The following is a 17039-nucleotide window of genomic DNA, read 5'->3' as shown; positions in this document are numbered from 1 at the left end:
TCAGGTGGGGTGGGGTGGGGGGGGGGGGGGGGGTGGGGCCCGCACCCCACCTCAGAGGCAGGACACCCGGGGTCCAATCTCCGCCATGGGAACAATGCAAATATGGCACCCTGGCAGTGCCTCTGCCAGTCTGGCACCAGGGCACATTGACAGTGTCAGGCTGGCACCCAAGTGGAAGTGCCAGGATGGTGGTGCCAGGGTGCCTGACTGACTGTCCCAAGGTACCTGGGTGGAACCAGCAATGCTAGGGTGACACCCTGCCCCGAGGGAAACCACTTGGGGGGCCTCTGATCCACAGGAAGACACCCTCCCCCAAGTGCCATTCTGTCTGATACTCATTTATGGGGTCTCCGAGGCGAGGGGTTAGATCCCAGGGCCTCAGTAGATCAGGCGAGCTCATATTAGAGCATAATATGCATATTTGCCAGATAGCGATGCTGCCCGCAATGGTCGTGATTCCGATCGCGACGTCTCGCGAGATCAGCATGGCGATTCGGGTACATTCGGAAGAGGGATCTCCCGGCATCTACCAGCCGTGCCGGCAATCGTGTGCAATCCGGCCAGTAGATCATGCTCCTGGACTCTCAAGGCCTCCAGGGATATGTGGAGGTAGATGATCAGTCATAATCATGTTGAATGGCAGAGCACCTGAAGGGTCAAATGGCCTACTCCTATTTTCTAAGCCGAGTCGATGTTCTTGGTTGGTTGAAAAATCAGCTTTTGAAGCCATCTTTCCAGCACTGATCATCTTGTTTTAAAGCATCTTTCTCCCAAACTTCAAAGTGCAGGGATGGAGCAGATTAATAAGATGGACGAGTCAGTGATTTGACATTTTTTATGGGAGTAGAAGTTCGAAAAGATAGATGAAGTCGAGAGAAAAAAATGGAAAAAAAGGTTTTGAAAAGTTTAAGATTGAACACTACAGAATGGAAAAGAAGTGAAGACAAAATTGATGACGAGAAGAGCACTGGAATAAATGTCAGTTAGAGTTGCCTTAATACTTTTTGTGATTGTTGGCAGCTTTAATATTTATTTTTAGCATCACAGTTATCTAATTGCAATATACAACTGCAGCCCAGAAAGGCTGAAATTCCTTTGCACTTTCTGTCAGTCTAAAGGATAATGCAAGTTTAAAATTTAAATGGGAAATTACAAGAATTACATTTTCTGTGCGATATGTCTGGTTGGTTCAATCATTATGAAAGTTGGAAAATAAAATGGATGGGAGAATTTCAAAAATTGAATCTACATGAAATCTCTATAGATAGACTTGAGTGACTAGAAGAAATGTGTTCTCTTCTGTTTGTTAAGATACATATTTTAAATGTTTCAGATATTTCACAGTGCATTGGCTGGTTGGATTATATTTCACAGTGCATTGGCCGGTTGGATTATTATATTTAAAAATGTGCATCAAATTGAAATGGCAATGATTTGAAATACGGGAATGTCAGGCGTCTTCAGATGAAGCCAGGGTAGAGGATGGGGAATACATGTAGCACGGTGTACCAACATAGTTCCATCCCCATTTTAAGGTAGCATGGTTTGTGCTTTTCCTCTTATTATTTATAATTAAATCGCAAAACTTATGACAATTTTACATGCAGTATGGACATAGGAATTGATAATAGAGAAAAATGTACAGATGCAAAATATGCAATGATTTATTTTAAAAATGCATGGGCACCAGAAGCAGAATAAAGGTGATGCACAAAATATCTTGGGCATATTGCCTACTTTCAGCACTTCTTAACATGATACTTCTCATATGTAGTGGCAATTAACATTGATTCTGTGATTTATTTCACATTGAGAGAAGTGTGTGAAGATTAAAGTCTCTCCTTTCATCTGTTAGTTCTATCTCGTGTTACCAGTTTTCTTTATTTGTGCTCTATTAAGTGCTCTGAAAGATTCATAGAATTTGTGTACCATCTATTTGGAACACTAAATACTGAACTCAACAACTTCACCAGAAACCTGACTTGGCCTACACCCACCGTATGATTCGGGATGTGGCCATCGTTGGTTAGGCCACCATTTATTGTCCATCCCTAGTTGCCTTTCAGAAGGTGATGGTGAGTTGCTTTCTTTCCTAGAATTTACAGTGCAGAAGGAGGCCATTTGGCCCATCGAGTCTGCACCGGATCTTGATAAGAGCACCCTACCCAAGATCCACACCTCCACCCTATCCCCATAACCCAGTAACCCCACCCAACACTAAGGGCAATTTTGGACACTAAGGGCAATTTATCATGGCCAATCCACCTAACCTGCACATCTTTGGACTGTGGGAGGAAACCGGAGCACCCGGAGGAAATCCACGCACACACTGGGAGGATGTGCAGACTCCGGACAGACAGTGACCCAAGCCGAAATCGAACCTGGGACCCTGGAGCTGTGAAGCAATTGTGCTATCCACCATACTACTGTGCTGCCCATTTGAACCGCTTCTTGAACCGCTACAGTCCTTGAGGTGTAGGTATACCCACTGTGCTGTTAGGGAGGGAGTTCCAGGATGTTGCCCCAGCGACTGTAAAGAACAGCGATATATTTCCAAGTCAGGGTGGTGAGTGACTTGGAGGGGAACCTCCAGGTGGTGGGGTTCCCAGGTATTTGCTGCACTTGTCCTTCTAGATGGTCGTGGGTTTGGAAGGTGCTGCCGAAGGAACCTTGATGGGTTACTACAGTGCATCCTGTAGATGGTACAGATGGCTGCCAGTGTTTGTCGATGGTGGAGAGTTTGAATGTTTGTGGAAGGGGGAGCAATCAAGTGGGCTGCTTTGTCCTGGATGGTGTCAACCTTCTTGAGTGTTGTTGGAGCTGCACTCATCCAGGCAAGTGGAGAGTATTCCATTACACTCTTGTCTTGTGCCTTGTAGATAGTGGACAGGCTTTGGGGGGTCAGGTGAGTTTCTCGGCGTAGAATTCCAAGCCTTTGACCTGCAGTGGTAGCCACAGTATGAATATGATTAGTCGAGTTCAGTTTCTGATCAATTGTAACCCCCAGGATGTTCATTGTGGGGGATTCAACAATGGTAATGCCATTGAATGTCAAGGGATGGTGGTTAGATCCTCTCTTGTAGAAGATGGTCGTTGCTTGGCACTTGTGTAGCACGAATGTAACTTGCCACATGTCAGCCCAAGCCTGGATATTATCCAGGTCTTGCTGCATTTGTATATGGGCTGCTTCATTATCTGAGGAGTCACGAATGGTGCTGAACATTGTGCAGTCATCCGCAAACATCCCCACTTCTGACCTTATGCTAGAAGGGAGGTTGTTGATTAAACAGCTGAAGATGATTGGGCCTAGGACACTATCCTGAGGAACTCCTGCAGTGACGTCCTGGAGCTCAGATGATTGACCTCCAACCACCACAATTATCTTCCTTTGTGCCACGTATGACTCCAGTGGAGATCTCTTTTCCCCCCCCTGATTCCCATTGACTCCAGTTTAGCTAGGGCCCCTTGATGCCACAATCAGTCAAATACTGCCATGATGTTAAGGGCAGTCACTCTCGCTTCACCTCTGGCATTCAGCTCTTTAGTCCATGTTTGAACCAAGGCTGTAATGAGGTCAAGAGCTGAGTGACACTGGCTGAACCCAAACTGAGCATCCGTCAGCAGGTTATTGCTGAGTAAGATAGCACTGTTGATGACTCCTTCCATCACTTTTCTAATGATGGAGAGTAGACTGATAGGGCAGTAATTGGCCGGGTTGGATTTGTCCTGTTTCTTACAGGACACTTGGGCAATTTTCCACATTGCCGGGTAGATGCCAGTGTTGTCGCTGTACTGGGACAGCTTGGCTAGGGGTGCGGAAAGCTCTGGAACACAAGTCTTCAGTACTATTGCCGGGATATGGTCAGGGCCCTTAGCCTTTGCAGTATCCAGTGCCTTCAGCCGTTTCTTGACATCACGTGGAGTGAATCGTATTGGCTGAAGACTGATATCTGTGAAGCTGGGGAACTCCGGAGAAGACCAAGATGGATCATCCACTCGGCACTTCTGGCTGAAGATTCTTGCGAATGCCAGCCTTGTCTTTTGCATATATGTGCTAGGCTGATCCATCGTTGAGTGTGGGGATATTTGTGGAGCCTCCTCGTCCAGTGAGTGTTTAATTGTCCACCACCATTCACGGGTGGATGTGACAGGACTACAGAGCTTAGATTTGATTTGTTTGTTCTGCAATCTCTTCGCTCTGCCTATTACTTGCTGCTTATGCTGTTTGTCACACAAGTAGTTCTGTGTTGTAGCTTCACCGTGTTGACATCCCATTTTGCGATATGCCTGATGTTTCTCTTGGCATGCCCTCCTGCACTCTTCATTGAATCAGGGTTAATCCCCTGGCTTGGTGGTAATGGTAGAGTGGGGGCTATGCCAGGACATGAGGTTGCAGATTGTGGTTGAATACAATTCTGCTGCTGCTAATGGCCCACAGCGCCTCAGGGATGCCCAGTCTTGAGGCGCTATATGTTTGAAGTCTTTCCTATTTAGCACAGTGGTAGTGCCACACAACATGATGGAGGGTATCCTCAATGTGAAGATGGGACTTTGCCTCCACAAGGACTGTAAGTTGTCACTTCACTGTATTACAGTCGTATCTTAATATGTAATGCTTTTGCAGTGAGTGCATCCTTTCAGTTTGGAGCACATTGAAGTCTTGTAACTGAGCATTAATGTCCAAACTCTGAATTGGAAATTCTTGGAGAGATTCCATTGTCTTCCTTTGTTGCATTAGTTGTCTCAAAGCGTACTTGCACCTCTGGTTCCGGCCTACTTTTACATGGTGTATTTTTTGGTGCCTTGCCTCAACTGTTGTATGATGTTTCCTGAATCGTGGAAATTTCAACCAACCAATATAAAATGACAGGGAGAGAGAGTGAAAGAGACGAAGCAATGGAGTTTTTACAATGTATACGAAACTCCTTTCTGATCTCATTTGTAACAGGCTCAACAAGGAAAGGGGAATCTTAAAAAGTGTAAAATACATAAACAATGGAGGAATAAATGGCAAAGGAGAACACAATAAACTTTGGAGAAAGATTAAAAAGATAACTAGGACGGCAATGAGGAAGTACCAAATGATATCCAAGTATATGAAACAAAGGAAGGCATGGTGGCGCAGTGGTTAGCACTGCTGCTTCAGGGCGCCGAAGACCCGGGTTCGGTCCTGGCAGCGGGTCACTGTGGAGTTTGCACATTCTACCCCTGTCTGCGTGGGTCTCACCCCCACAACCCAAAAGGATGTACAGGGTGTAGGTAGATCGGCCATGCTAAATAGTCCCTTAATTGGAAAAGAAAATTGGGTTCTCAAATTTATGAAAAAAATGTATATGAAACAAATGTAAATAATTCTACAGACACAGTAACCAAAGGAGAGTTAAGTTGGCACTGTAAAGGCACAATATTGAATAGATACAGCCTCCGTTTTCACCAAAGAGGCAATCAAAAAGGAAATGATAGGGTGAGAGATCAAGAATTATAGTACATCAGTCAATAAACAAAGGACATATTAGATAAACTAGTCAAACATGAGGAGATTGAGGTGGATTGCATCCATGGATACCAAAAACACTGGTGAGGAGCTTGGCAGAGGCACTAATATCCATATATTAAATTTCAATAGATAAATGAATAGTGCCAGAAGACTGGTTGGGAGGAAATATAATTCCTAATCCTGGGATCTTCAGACCAGTTACCTTGGCATCAGTGCAGTAAATTCTTTGTTGAAAGATCAGATAATAAAACATCTTAAAACAGAATTATGGAGATTTCTATGCTTTGGTCTAAAATTCTACACAGTTAAAAAAACCAAAACTATTTGCTACAGAAGCTGACAAATTCTCAAATAGATTTGTGCTACATTTATATTATTGTGAACTGTGAGAATATATACATTATGGGAATGTGAAACAGATAAACAGCTTGAAGACAACATGGCGGTACAGCCACATTCTGAGCCAGTAAAAGAATAGAAGTGATTTAGATTATGATAAAATACATAATTCACTTTTCTTCCCAAAGCTAAATAAAATACTCCCATATCCGCAATTGCTGGAGAGGATGTGAGACAAAGGTGCAGCTTTGTACGTGCTCTTGCACATGATCCTAATGAACCCCAATTTGGACAAACTGTACTAACACAATATGCTTTAGGTTCCACTACAAGGAGATATTTATTGTTCTCCTAAAGGACTGCATAAGCCTTAATTATAATTTGTTAGTTTTAACCAGAAAATAGATACTACTTGGAGCAAACTTAAAACCCTGCCACGTATTAACTTATGATTGTGTGTTTGTGTGCAAGATGAAGGAATTAATGGTTTAAGTTTGAAATAGAACTTGTCAAATAGAGGGTGTACTTAAAATGATGCTTAAATTCGGTTTGGAAAAGTATTGTCAATCCAAATTATGCATGAAAAGTATGTTGTTAAGAGACTTATTACTTCCAATCATGGTATAACTTACTTGGATGTGTATTATTTACAAATGTGATTTCATTACTTATAATTCTGATTTTATTTTTAGAATCATTTTGATTGTACCGTAAAATCAATAATATTTAGAAGAAAATACTAAGCCACGTGACTGATTGTATGTTTTCATATATTTCAATGATTTTTTGGAGGGTCTTTGTGTTGGTGTGTATATGAAATATATATAAATCTAATTTCTCAAAAATGTGCAGTTTATACATAGTGAAAGAATCATTGAATGTTGAAAAAAATATGGTTTAATCTTTTGACATATACATTTCTATTTTATTTTCTAGATGCTGAAGAGTATCAACCACCAATATGGAAATCCTACTGTAAGTTTAAAATCTGACTGTGTGAAATATATGGTGATGTATATGTTTTTACGCAAAAGTAAACTATACCAATGCATTCGATGTTAACATTGCATCAGCAGAATGATTATTTTCCCCTCCATTTTAATGTCAAATTAGCAATATAGGCTCTAATTTTATTTTTAATTAAGTCCTTAAGGACAAGTTAGCAGATGTACTTGACAGTAAAAGAGAACATTCCTTTGTCTAAAATGGTGTTTTAGTAGAGTAATGTCCCATTTATGCTGCACAACGAGGCGGCTGCCGCTGCTGCTCTGAATTCATTTCATTTACATTAGCTGGCAACTTTAGAGCTCTGGCAACAGCATTGAAGCAATTAAAATTAGCAACTGCCTTGAATTTTATTTAATTAATCCATTCTCGTCTCTACCCTCTCATATCACTGCAACAATTTGTGGTCTCTTTGGCCTCATGATCAAAGATGTGCAGGTTAGGTGCATTGGCCAAGGTAAATTGCCCCTTAGTGTCCAAAAGGTTAGGTGGGGTTACAAGGCTATGGGTTGGGGTGGAGACATGGACTTAAATGGGGTGCTCTTTCCAAGGGCTGGTGCAGTCTCGATGGGCAAAATTACCTCCTTCTGCACTGTAAATTCTATGAACTATGACAATGGTGCTGGTGAGATGGGTGAATCAACACATTTCAACAAATGCATGTTAATTTGTCGAAATAACTTTCTGTCCCAAAGCAAGATCATATGCACAGTGTTTAAAAAATTATAATTAAGGCTTCAATTTCAGACCAGTAGAACATCTTCTATTTGTACAGGGAGCAATGTGAAAGCCAATGAAAGACTTGAATCAACCCACAGTGAGGAAAAAGTGGTGGCCAATGTCAGCCAATGCTGTGGCCATTACGATTTACCACCAAAAACAATTTGTCATTTGAACTCCCTTGAAAATCACCTCACGAGGTAGTTGCCACTGCCCTTGGAGACTTTGCACTAACTTGTCAAGGTTAGAATTGTGGTTTCTTGCTAAGACCTGCCCCCCTCCCCATGTCATTTGTCACACAATCCACAATCTCAGATCCTTCCATAATGTTTCACCTCGTCTCTGTAGTTCTCTCCAGCTTCATGACCTAATGTCCACCATTCATAATTCTGACACACTCCACTATTTGCGACAGAGCCATCTGCCACCTCTTGGGCTCCATCATAGCTACCAAATTCCTATCCCGTTATTCATCTACAAATTTTCTCTACTTCCTGCATGGTGCTCTCAAACCCACAGTAAATTGCTTCGGGACATTTGTTGAATTTGTAAATGCAAGTTATTTTTATAATTCGGGTTCAAAATTCAGTGGCTATTAATCATTTGTAAAATTACAGTTTCATGGCTCAGGGAACCAGGTGGAGTAGGTACGTTCCTTTCATCTCTTGACCCGGTTTATTGCCAACCAACATGGTATGAAAGTCTTCTCTGTCTGCTGGCTGTAAAGGTTCCATGGAAGAGATTTTGGAAATAGTCAATTCAATCCCTGAGGGAGATGAACGGTTCAAAATCATTCCTAATTTGGTATTAATTGGAAATTTTGGTTCCATGCTGGATATTTTCCTGGGTTCAAATTATTCAGCACTCCCATAACTGAAGCTTTGCTGTTTCCTTTGACAGCCACACTTTAGTTATGCTCTGTAGTGACCCAGAGACTGTGACAACAAAATACACCAGATCCTTTCTCCCCTCAAGCATTATCTCTGTCTTTCGGAAAATGTACTGGACAATACCAGTAAGGAGAATTGATTTCATTTCCAATACTGGATTGAACACAATATAACTTCTATTAAAATTTAATCTGTGTTATAATTTTTTGTGACCCTGTTAGCCATGGCCTATTTGGTAGCATTCTTGTGCCTGAGCCGAACTTGTATTTTCAAGACCCCCTCCAGAGACTGAAGTACAAAAATCAAGTCTGACACTCGGGTGAAGTAGTGAGGAGGTGTTGCACTGCCAGAGTTGCTGCCTTTCAGATGAAAAGTTTAAAATGTCACCTCAACTAATCTCTGAGAAAAATGTAAAAGATCCTGTGACACTATTTCGAAGATGAGCAGCAATGTTTATTTGCAGCACAAATGGGTTTCCCATATTTCTGATTTGTCTCCTTGGAGGTGACATCCAACAGTTTAATTGGGATGTAAACTTTGATCCTTTCTACTGTTGGGTAATTCAGAGTATCCGCAATGTGTCATTTGATCCAGTCGTTGTCAGGCAGGCTCCAAAGTTCACGATGCTAACACTATTTTTTCAAAGACCCAACTCATCACTCCCAGTTTAGGAGCACTCATGTTCTCACTCCCAACTTCAGATAGGAAGGGGTGACGTGTGGAAGGATTTCAAAATGAGACAGAGAATTTTAAAATTGAGATGTTGCTGGACCTGGAAATAATGTAAGTTAGTGAGCAAGGGCATGATGGGTGAATGGGCCTTGCTGTGGGTTAGGATTTGGGCAACAGAGTTTAGACAAGTTCAGATTTATTGAGGATTGAAGATGAGAGCTTGGCCGTGAGTCTGGCAGATACCAGATAAATGTTATGTAATGCATGTTGGTCGGAACAGAGTCACACATCCCCCTTCCCCGCAAGGAATACAACCCCTATTTCTCTCTCCAAGGAACTACATCCTAAGTTACCTTCTACTATATATCCTCTGCACCCGTTCTAAGGCCTTGCCATCCTTACCAAAATGTGCATGTCCTGAATTTGGAATGATTTCTTACAAGGCAAATCAGCTGTCCTTCCCTACGTGGGCATTTTTATGGGGCTGAGCCTAAATTTTGACACGTCCTCGCCAATCAATCATTGCCCATCACCCATTCCCACCAGAGCCTCGTATTAACTCCACATTTGTGGCTACATATGTGCCTAAGTCACAGGAGCCTGTGGCCTGGAACTCCGGTTGAAAGATGGAGAAAGAAGAGACTCGGGTGTTCTTTTGTTATGAATATAAGAAATGGTCATGATTCATAATTTGTATTATTAAAACCTAGGTTAGAATGCTTACAAGACAGTATGTCTGCTGGAGCTGTGATTAATAGTGAGGTAATCCGTGATTTTTCCAGAGGAAGTGGTTTGCTAATAGATAGTGAAAGCCATTTTATCTGTTTGCAGATAGCGAGCTAATGTATATGAATATAAGAAATGGTCATAATTCATAGTTTGTATTTTCACAGTAATGTTATTAAAACCTAGGTTAGAATGCTTTATAGACAGCGGGGCGATTCTCTGAGCCCCGTGGCGGGTCGGAGAATCGGAGCAACCGCGCCCTGATGCCGATGCGGTCGGCGCCATTTGCGCTGGCGTGTTTGGTGCGGCGCTAGCCGCGGGCCACTGGAATCAGCGGGGCTGCCGATTCTCTGGCCCGGATGGGCCGAGTGGCCACTCCGACACGACAGAGTCCCGCCAGCGCCGTTCACCCCTGGTCGCTGCTGGCGGGAACTCTGCGGGAATGCTCGGGGGCGGCCTGTGGGGGGAGGGGGGCTCCGATGGGGTCTGGCCTGCGATCGGGGCCCACCGATCGGCGGGCCAGCCTCTCTCCCTCCGGGCCTACTTTCCGCCCCGGCCGGCCCCTGAACACCGACCCCATGTTGGGTCGGGGCCAGCGCACGTAAGAAGTTCCCCGCACATGTGCAGGAGTGCGCAGCCCAACTGTGCATGCGCAAGATGGAGCTGGCCCAACTGCTCATGCGCGGGACCCAAGGCGCCGCGTCTTTTACACGGTGCCGGGTCTCTGACGCCGCGCCGAGGCCCCACCCCTGCCCCCGCAAATCGCGCCACGCCCCTCCCAGCCCCACGGAGGCCCCAGAATAGGGATCTGGGAATGGGCGCCGACGTCATCAGAGTAAAACTCTCCTGTTTTTACTCCGGTGTCGGCCCTTAGACTCCCGTTGGGAGAATCCCGCCCCGTATGTCTGCTGGAGCTGTGATTAAAAGTGAGGTAATCCGTGATTTTTCCAGAGGAAGTGGTTTGCTAATAGATAGTGAAAGCCATTTTATCTGTTTGCCGATAGAGAGCTAATGTAATGTTGTGACAGTTTGAGCCTGGCTAAACAAATCAAGGCACATCTTGTAACAAGTGGCACAAAATGCTGTGTGGGTTTTGAGTGCAGCTGGTGTGGCTAATAGGAAGGGCCAGGTCTGCCTGGACGAAGGATTTAAGGACCCTAAACTGAGCAGAAGGTTTTCAGCTTGGTACTAAAAAAAGGTTCCACTCTCCAAGGACTCTGCACCAAGATAAGCAAGTAAAACCTGATAACTTTATACATAGAAAGTAGGAGCAGGCGGAGGCCATTTGGCTCTTCAAACCTGCTCCAAACTTCATTATGATCATGGCTGATCATCCATGGAATATATGGGTTGCTTAATTGGAATGTAGAGGCAGTTTTCAGGAAGCAAGTTAAGATGTTTTGCGTGTCAAATGTAAAGCTATTGCTTTGTTGATAGTGTTTAATTCTGTGTTCAAATTACAGTTTGTTTTAATATAAAAGCTGTCTGCTGGTCAGTGTTATCACTCCTGTGGTGCAGTAATAGTTCACAGTTTTACCAAATGGAAATAGTTCTGTTGTAATCTGGGATCTTAACTAAATTAGGGGTACTGGTCCATGTTAGACGTTTTAGTTGCTGTGATATGAAGAGTCTAAAGTTCTGTTCCTTTTTCAGCAACACACATTTATTTCATTCCAACAGACTTTGCACACAACTCTAACTACACATCACCTGACAGAGGCCACCTTTACATATGTGTCAATTAATGGATACTTAACATAAATGAGACAACTAATTGCAATGTCTCTTAACCCATTACTTAACAGTCCAGACCCATAACACTTTTAATTTCCTATTCTGTACAATGGGAATGCTCATTGCTGGTGATGGGTGCTTTTGTAAGGGCCCCGAAGAATCCAGCACGAGTTTTAAGGATACAAAATAATAATGTTTATTTACTATAACAATATATACATAACAATAGCAGTAACTTCCCTTGCTACCTTCTCCTTCCTCCTGGTTCCTGGACTGGCCAGCTTATCCCATAGGATTGTGGGATAGTCATTAGTCCCCAGCCAATCGTCAGTAGGCAGGTTATAACAGGTGCTTAAAATGAAAGATGTTTCATAGTTAAACACTTTAATAAGTGACAAACTTTAAAAGGAAAAAAATAATTGAGGTTTAGTCAAAAACTGATTTTCTGACCGTTTAAGATATATCCAGTGTATGCAGAAACATAATGATTGATGCAGTTGATACCTGAAATGCCTAATTGAATTATTCTATCAGGAAATTGCTTCAATTATTAGAATGTTTCAAACGTTTTTTACAAAAAGCAATATCAATTGTGCTTAATTTTAATTCATTATTTCCATTTCATCATCACAATTTAATTATAATCTTTTCAGTCTGTTCCTGGATAGGACTGAATAAGCACTCCTATTTTGAGTTGCTATGAAATTCATTCTACCCTATGCACTTTGCCTGCCTGCAAAATATTGCTTGTGCCGCATTTGTAGCATATATTTGGACCTGCTATGAAGACTGTACTTGTCTGGCCAATTTTTCATTCTCCCCCTCGGTTGCATTATATTTGATTCAGTGATTTAACTGAGAAATAAGCAACCTGCTTGTCCTCACTGGAAAACCAAAGCATCTGTCGAAACTAGTAATTTAGCTTTAATTGCTCCTTTGAGCTGGGAATCCATTGCTGTTCATCTGCAGTAACCAAGCTATTCCTTAACAGCTGTTTTGATGATTTAACTGAAGGGGCATTTGCTAGGACACAACAGTAGTTGATGAACCAATTTACATCCACACACTTTCTTTGAACATGGGGGGAATTCTTCCTTTCAAAAATAGATGTGTATTGTTGGCTAGAATAAAATCTGTCAAAAATTCAAAACCTGACTTCAACCGACCCACTTCTGGTTTTATTAAAGGTGTAATGAAGGGAGGGTGGGCAACCAAACCGCTCGCAGATTAGTCATTTAAATATTGTACTGGTGCAGTACAACTCAGAATTTACCACAATTAAAATGGCAAAATTGACAGCATGTTGGGAAGGCAGCTCCAACCCAGTGACTTCCGTATTTAACTGTGATGCATTCGGCGGAGTGTGAGCAAACCTCTTTGGAGAGGTGGGATGTCAATTTCAATATATTATCTGCCCATTAAGAATGATATGACATGAGTTTTGGGATTTAACTGCGGATGCAATGGTTTTCAGGGCTTTTTGGAATTCACAAGTGAAAGCAATGCAAGAGCATCGTGGTAATTTGAGGGGGATTGAAGAAATGCTAGGCAAATATTCCAATAAATATTGAAACCTTACAGCTACTTTGTCACCTAATTGTGTAAAGGGCTTTTGTTCATTGTACTTGTACTGTGAAGTTACTTCTCTACATTGGAGGTTTGTGCATCTGATCTCTACTTTGCAGCTGCGAACTATCACATCAACGTGATTACAAACGAACATACTTACGAACAAGAAACAGGAGGCAGCCATTCAGCCCGTTTTCCTGCTCCACCATTTTATAAGATTATGGCTGATCGGATAGTAAGCTCAAATCTGCATCCTGCCTACCCCCCCATAACTTATCATCCCTTTGCTTGCCAAGAATCAATCCACCTCTGCCTTAAAAATATCAAAGTCTCAACTTCCAGCAAAGTTTCAGGAAGCGTTCCAAAGACTCTCAACACTCTTGAGTGAAGGAATTTTGCCTAATCTCTATTTCAAATGGGTGACCTCTTATTTTTAAACAGTAATCCCCTTGTTTTACATTCTCCCAAAAGAGGCAGCATCTTCTCCACATCCACTGTCAAGACTCCTCAGGATCTTATATGCTTTTGCTAGAGCTGTTGGGGAGAGTTTAAACTAATGTGGCAGGGGGATGGGAACTGATGCAGGAAGTTGGAAGGTAGTAAAACAGGGACCGAAATAAAAGGCAGTAAGGGGGAAAGTATAAGGCAGAGCAGCCATAGTCAAAAATCAAAAAGGGCGACAGTACAATGTACATTGACTGAGGGGAGCTCAGTGAATAGGACCAGGAATACTAAAAGGAATAAAATGGGAAGTGAAAACATTAATGGTAAGCGACGCGGCAAGTTGTTACATGAATATATGGGTTCAACGACAAGGAAAATTAGGAGAAAGGTTAAGAGGAAATATAACTTAGGAGAGGTTACTGATCGAGGTGTTAAGATTCAGAACAGAGGTAAAAAAGCCAACATAAGTGTACTTTACCTGAATGCTCGTAGTATTCGGAATAAGGTAAATGAGTTGATGGCGCAAATCATCGTGAATGACTATGATTTAGTGGCCATTACTGAAACATGGTTAAAGGATGGTCACGACTGGGAGTTAAATATCCGAGGGTATCAAACTATTCGGAAGGACAGAGTGGATGGTAAGGGAGGTGGTGTAGCTCTGTTATTTAAGGATGACATCCGGGCAACAGTAAGGGATGACATCGGTGCTATGGGGGATAAGGTTGAATCCATTTGGGTGGAAATCAGGAATAGTAAGGCGAAAAAGTCACTGCTAGGAGTAGTCTATAGGCCACCAAATAGTAACATTATGGTGGGGCAGGCAATAAACAAAGAAATAACTGATGCATGTAGAAATGGTACAGCAGTTATCGTGGGGGATTTTAATCAACATGTCGATTGGTTTAACCAGGTCGGTCAAGGCAGCCTTGAGGAGGAGTTTATAGAATGTATCCGCGATAATTCCCTAGAACAGTATGTAATGGAACCTACGAGGGAACAAGCGGTCCTAGATCTGGTCCTGTGTAATGAGACAGGATTGATTCAGGATCTCATAGTTAGGGATCCTCTCTGAAGGAGCGATCACAATATGGTGGAATTTAAAATACAGATGGAGGGTGAGAAGGTAAAATCAAGCACTAGTGTTCTGTGCTTCAACAAAAGGAGATTACAATGGGATGAGAGAAGAACTAGCTAAGGTAGACTGGGAGCAAAGACTTTATGGTGGAACAGTTGAGGAACAGTGGAGAACCTGCCAAGCGATTTTTCACAGTGCTCGGTTTATACCAACAAAAAGGAAGGATGGTAGAAAGAGGGAAAATCGACCGTGGATATCTAAGGAAATAAGGGAGAGTATCAAATTGAAGGAAAAAACATACAAAGTAGCAAAGATTAGTGGGAGACTAGAGGACTGGGAAATCTTTAGGGGGCAACAGAAAGCTACTAAAAAAGCTATAAAGAAGAGTAAGATAGGTTATGAGAGTAAATTTGCTCAGAATATAAAAACAGATCGTAAAACTTTCTACAAATATATAAAACAAAAAAGAGTGTCTAAGGTAAATATAGTTCCTTTAGAGGATGAGAAGGGAGATTTAATAATGGGAGATGAGGAAATGGCTGAGGAACTGAACAGGTTTTTTGGGTCACAGATAACATGCCAGTGACTGATGGAAATGAGGCTATGTCAGGTGAGGACCCTGAGAGGATTGTTATCACCAAGGAGGTAGTGATGGGCAAGCTAATGGGGCTAAAGGTAGACAAGTCTCCTGGCCCTGATGGAATGCATCCCAGAGTGCTAAAAGAGATGGCTAGGAAAATTGCAAATGCGCTAGTGATAATTTACCAAAATTCACTAGACTCTGGGGTGGTCCTGGTGGATTGGAAATTAGCAAACGTGACACCACTGTTTAAAAAAGGAGGTAGGCAGAAAGCAGGTAATTATAGGCCAGTGAGCTTAACTTCGGTAGTCGGGAAGATGCTGGAATCTATCATCAAGGAAGAAATAGCGAGGCATCTGGATGGAAATTGTCCCATTGGGCAGACGAAGCATGGGTTCATAAAGGGCAGGTCGTGTCTAACTAATTTAGTGGAATTTTTTGAGGACATTACCAGTGCGGTAGATAACGGGGAGCCAATGGATGTGGTATATCTGGATTTCCAGAAAGCTTTTGACAAGGTGCCACACAAAAGGTTGCTGCATAAGATAAAGATGCATGGCATTAGGGGGAAAGTAGTAGCATGGATAGAGGATTGGTTAATTAATAGAAAGCAAAGAGTAGGGATTAATGGGTGTTTCTCTGGTTGGCAATCAGTAGCTAGTGGTGTCCCTCAGGGATCAGTGTTGGCCCCACAACTGTTCACAATTTACATAGATGATTTGGAGTTGGGGACCAAGGGCAATGTGTCCAAGTTTGCAGACGACACTAAGATAAGTGGTAAAGCAAAAAGTGCAGAGGATACTAGAAGTCTGCAGAGGGATTTGGATAGGCTAAGTGAATGGGCTTGGGTCTGGCAGATGGAATACAATGTTGACAAATGTGAGGTTATCCATTTTGGTAGGAATAACAGCAAAAGGGATTATTATTTAAATGATAAAATATTAAAACATGCTGCTGTGCAGAGAGACCTGGGTGTGCTGGTGCATGAGTCGCAAAACGTTGGTTTACAGGTGCAACAGGTGACTAAGAAGGCAAATGGAATTTTGTCCTTCATTGCTAGAGGGATGGAGTTTAAGACGAGGGAGGTCATGCTGCAATTGTATAAGGTGTTAGTGAGGCCACACCTGGAGTATTGTCTTCCGTTTTGGTCTCCTTACTTGAGAAAGGACGTACTGGCACTGGAGGGTGTGCAGAGGAGATTGACTAGGTTAATCCCAGAGCTGAAGGGGTTGGATTACGAGGAGAGGTTGAGTAGACTGGGACTGTACATGTTGGAATTTAGAAGGATGAAGGGGGATCTTATAGAACCATATAAAATTATGAAGGGAATAGATAGGATAGATGCTGGCAGATTGTTTCCACTGGCGGGTGAAAGCCTAACTAGGGGGCATAGCCTCAAAATAAGGGGAAGTAGATTTAGGACTGAGTTTAGGAGGAACTTCTTCACCCAACGGGTTGTGAATCTATGGAATTCCTTGCCCAGTGAAGCAGTAGAGGCTCCTTCATTAAATGTTTTTAAGATAAAAATAGATAGTTTTAAAAAATATATATATTTTATTCAAATTTTTCGGTCAAACAAAACAGTACAACATTTTCCCCTTTTGCAACTTTAAAACAATATAAATAATAATGATGACCGTTTTTTTTAAAGAATAAATAATATATTAACTAGACGGCAACTGCCAGCAACAAAAATAAAAACTAGCCAATATCCAAAATAATAAAGTCACAAAAACCAATATGAATAACTCATATACAAACACCTGTACAAAACCCGAGGGCCCG

General features: G+C 42.3%; 1 protein-coding gene across 1 annotated transcript in view; it reads left to right on the top strand.

Annotated features, from left to right (window-relative positions):
• chn2 (chimerin 2) overlaps positions 1-17039 on the top strand; it is a 401316-nt gene that overhangs the window by 198494 nt on the left and 185783 nt on the right. Inside the window, 1 exon segment of the mRNA XM_072509387.1 lies at positions 6773-6811. Coding sequence (XP_072365488.1) covers positions 6773-6811 — 39 coding nt within the window.

The sequence above is a fragment of the Scyliorhinus torazame genome, chromosome 6 (genome assembly GCF_047496885.1).
Source record: "Scyliorhinus torazame isolate Kashiwa2021f chromosome 6, sScyTor2.1, whole genome shotgun sequence".
NCBI lineage: Eukaryota > Metazoa > Chordata > Chondrichthyes > Carcharhiniformes > Scyliorhinidae > Scyliorhinus > Scyliorhinus torazame.
This window is presented reverse-complemented; position numbering and strand designations above follow the sequence as displayed.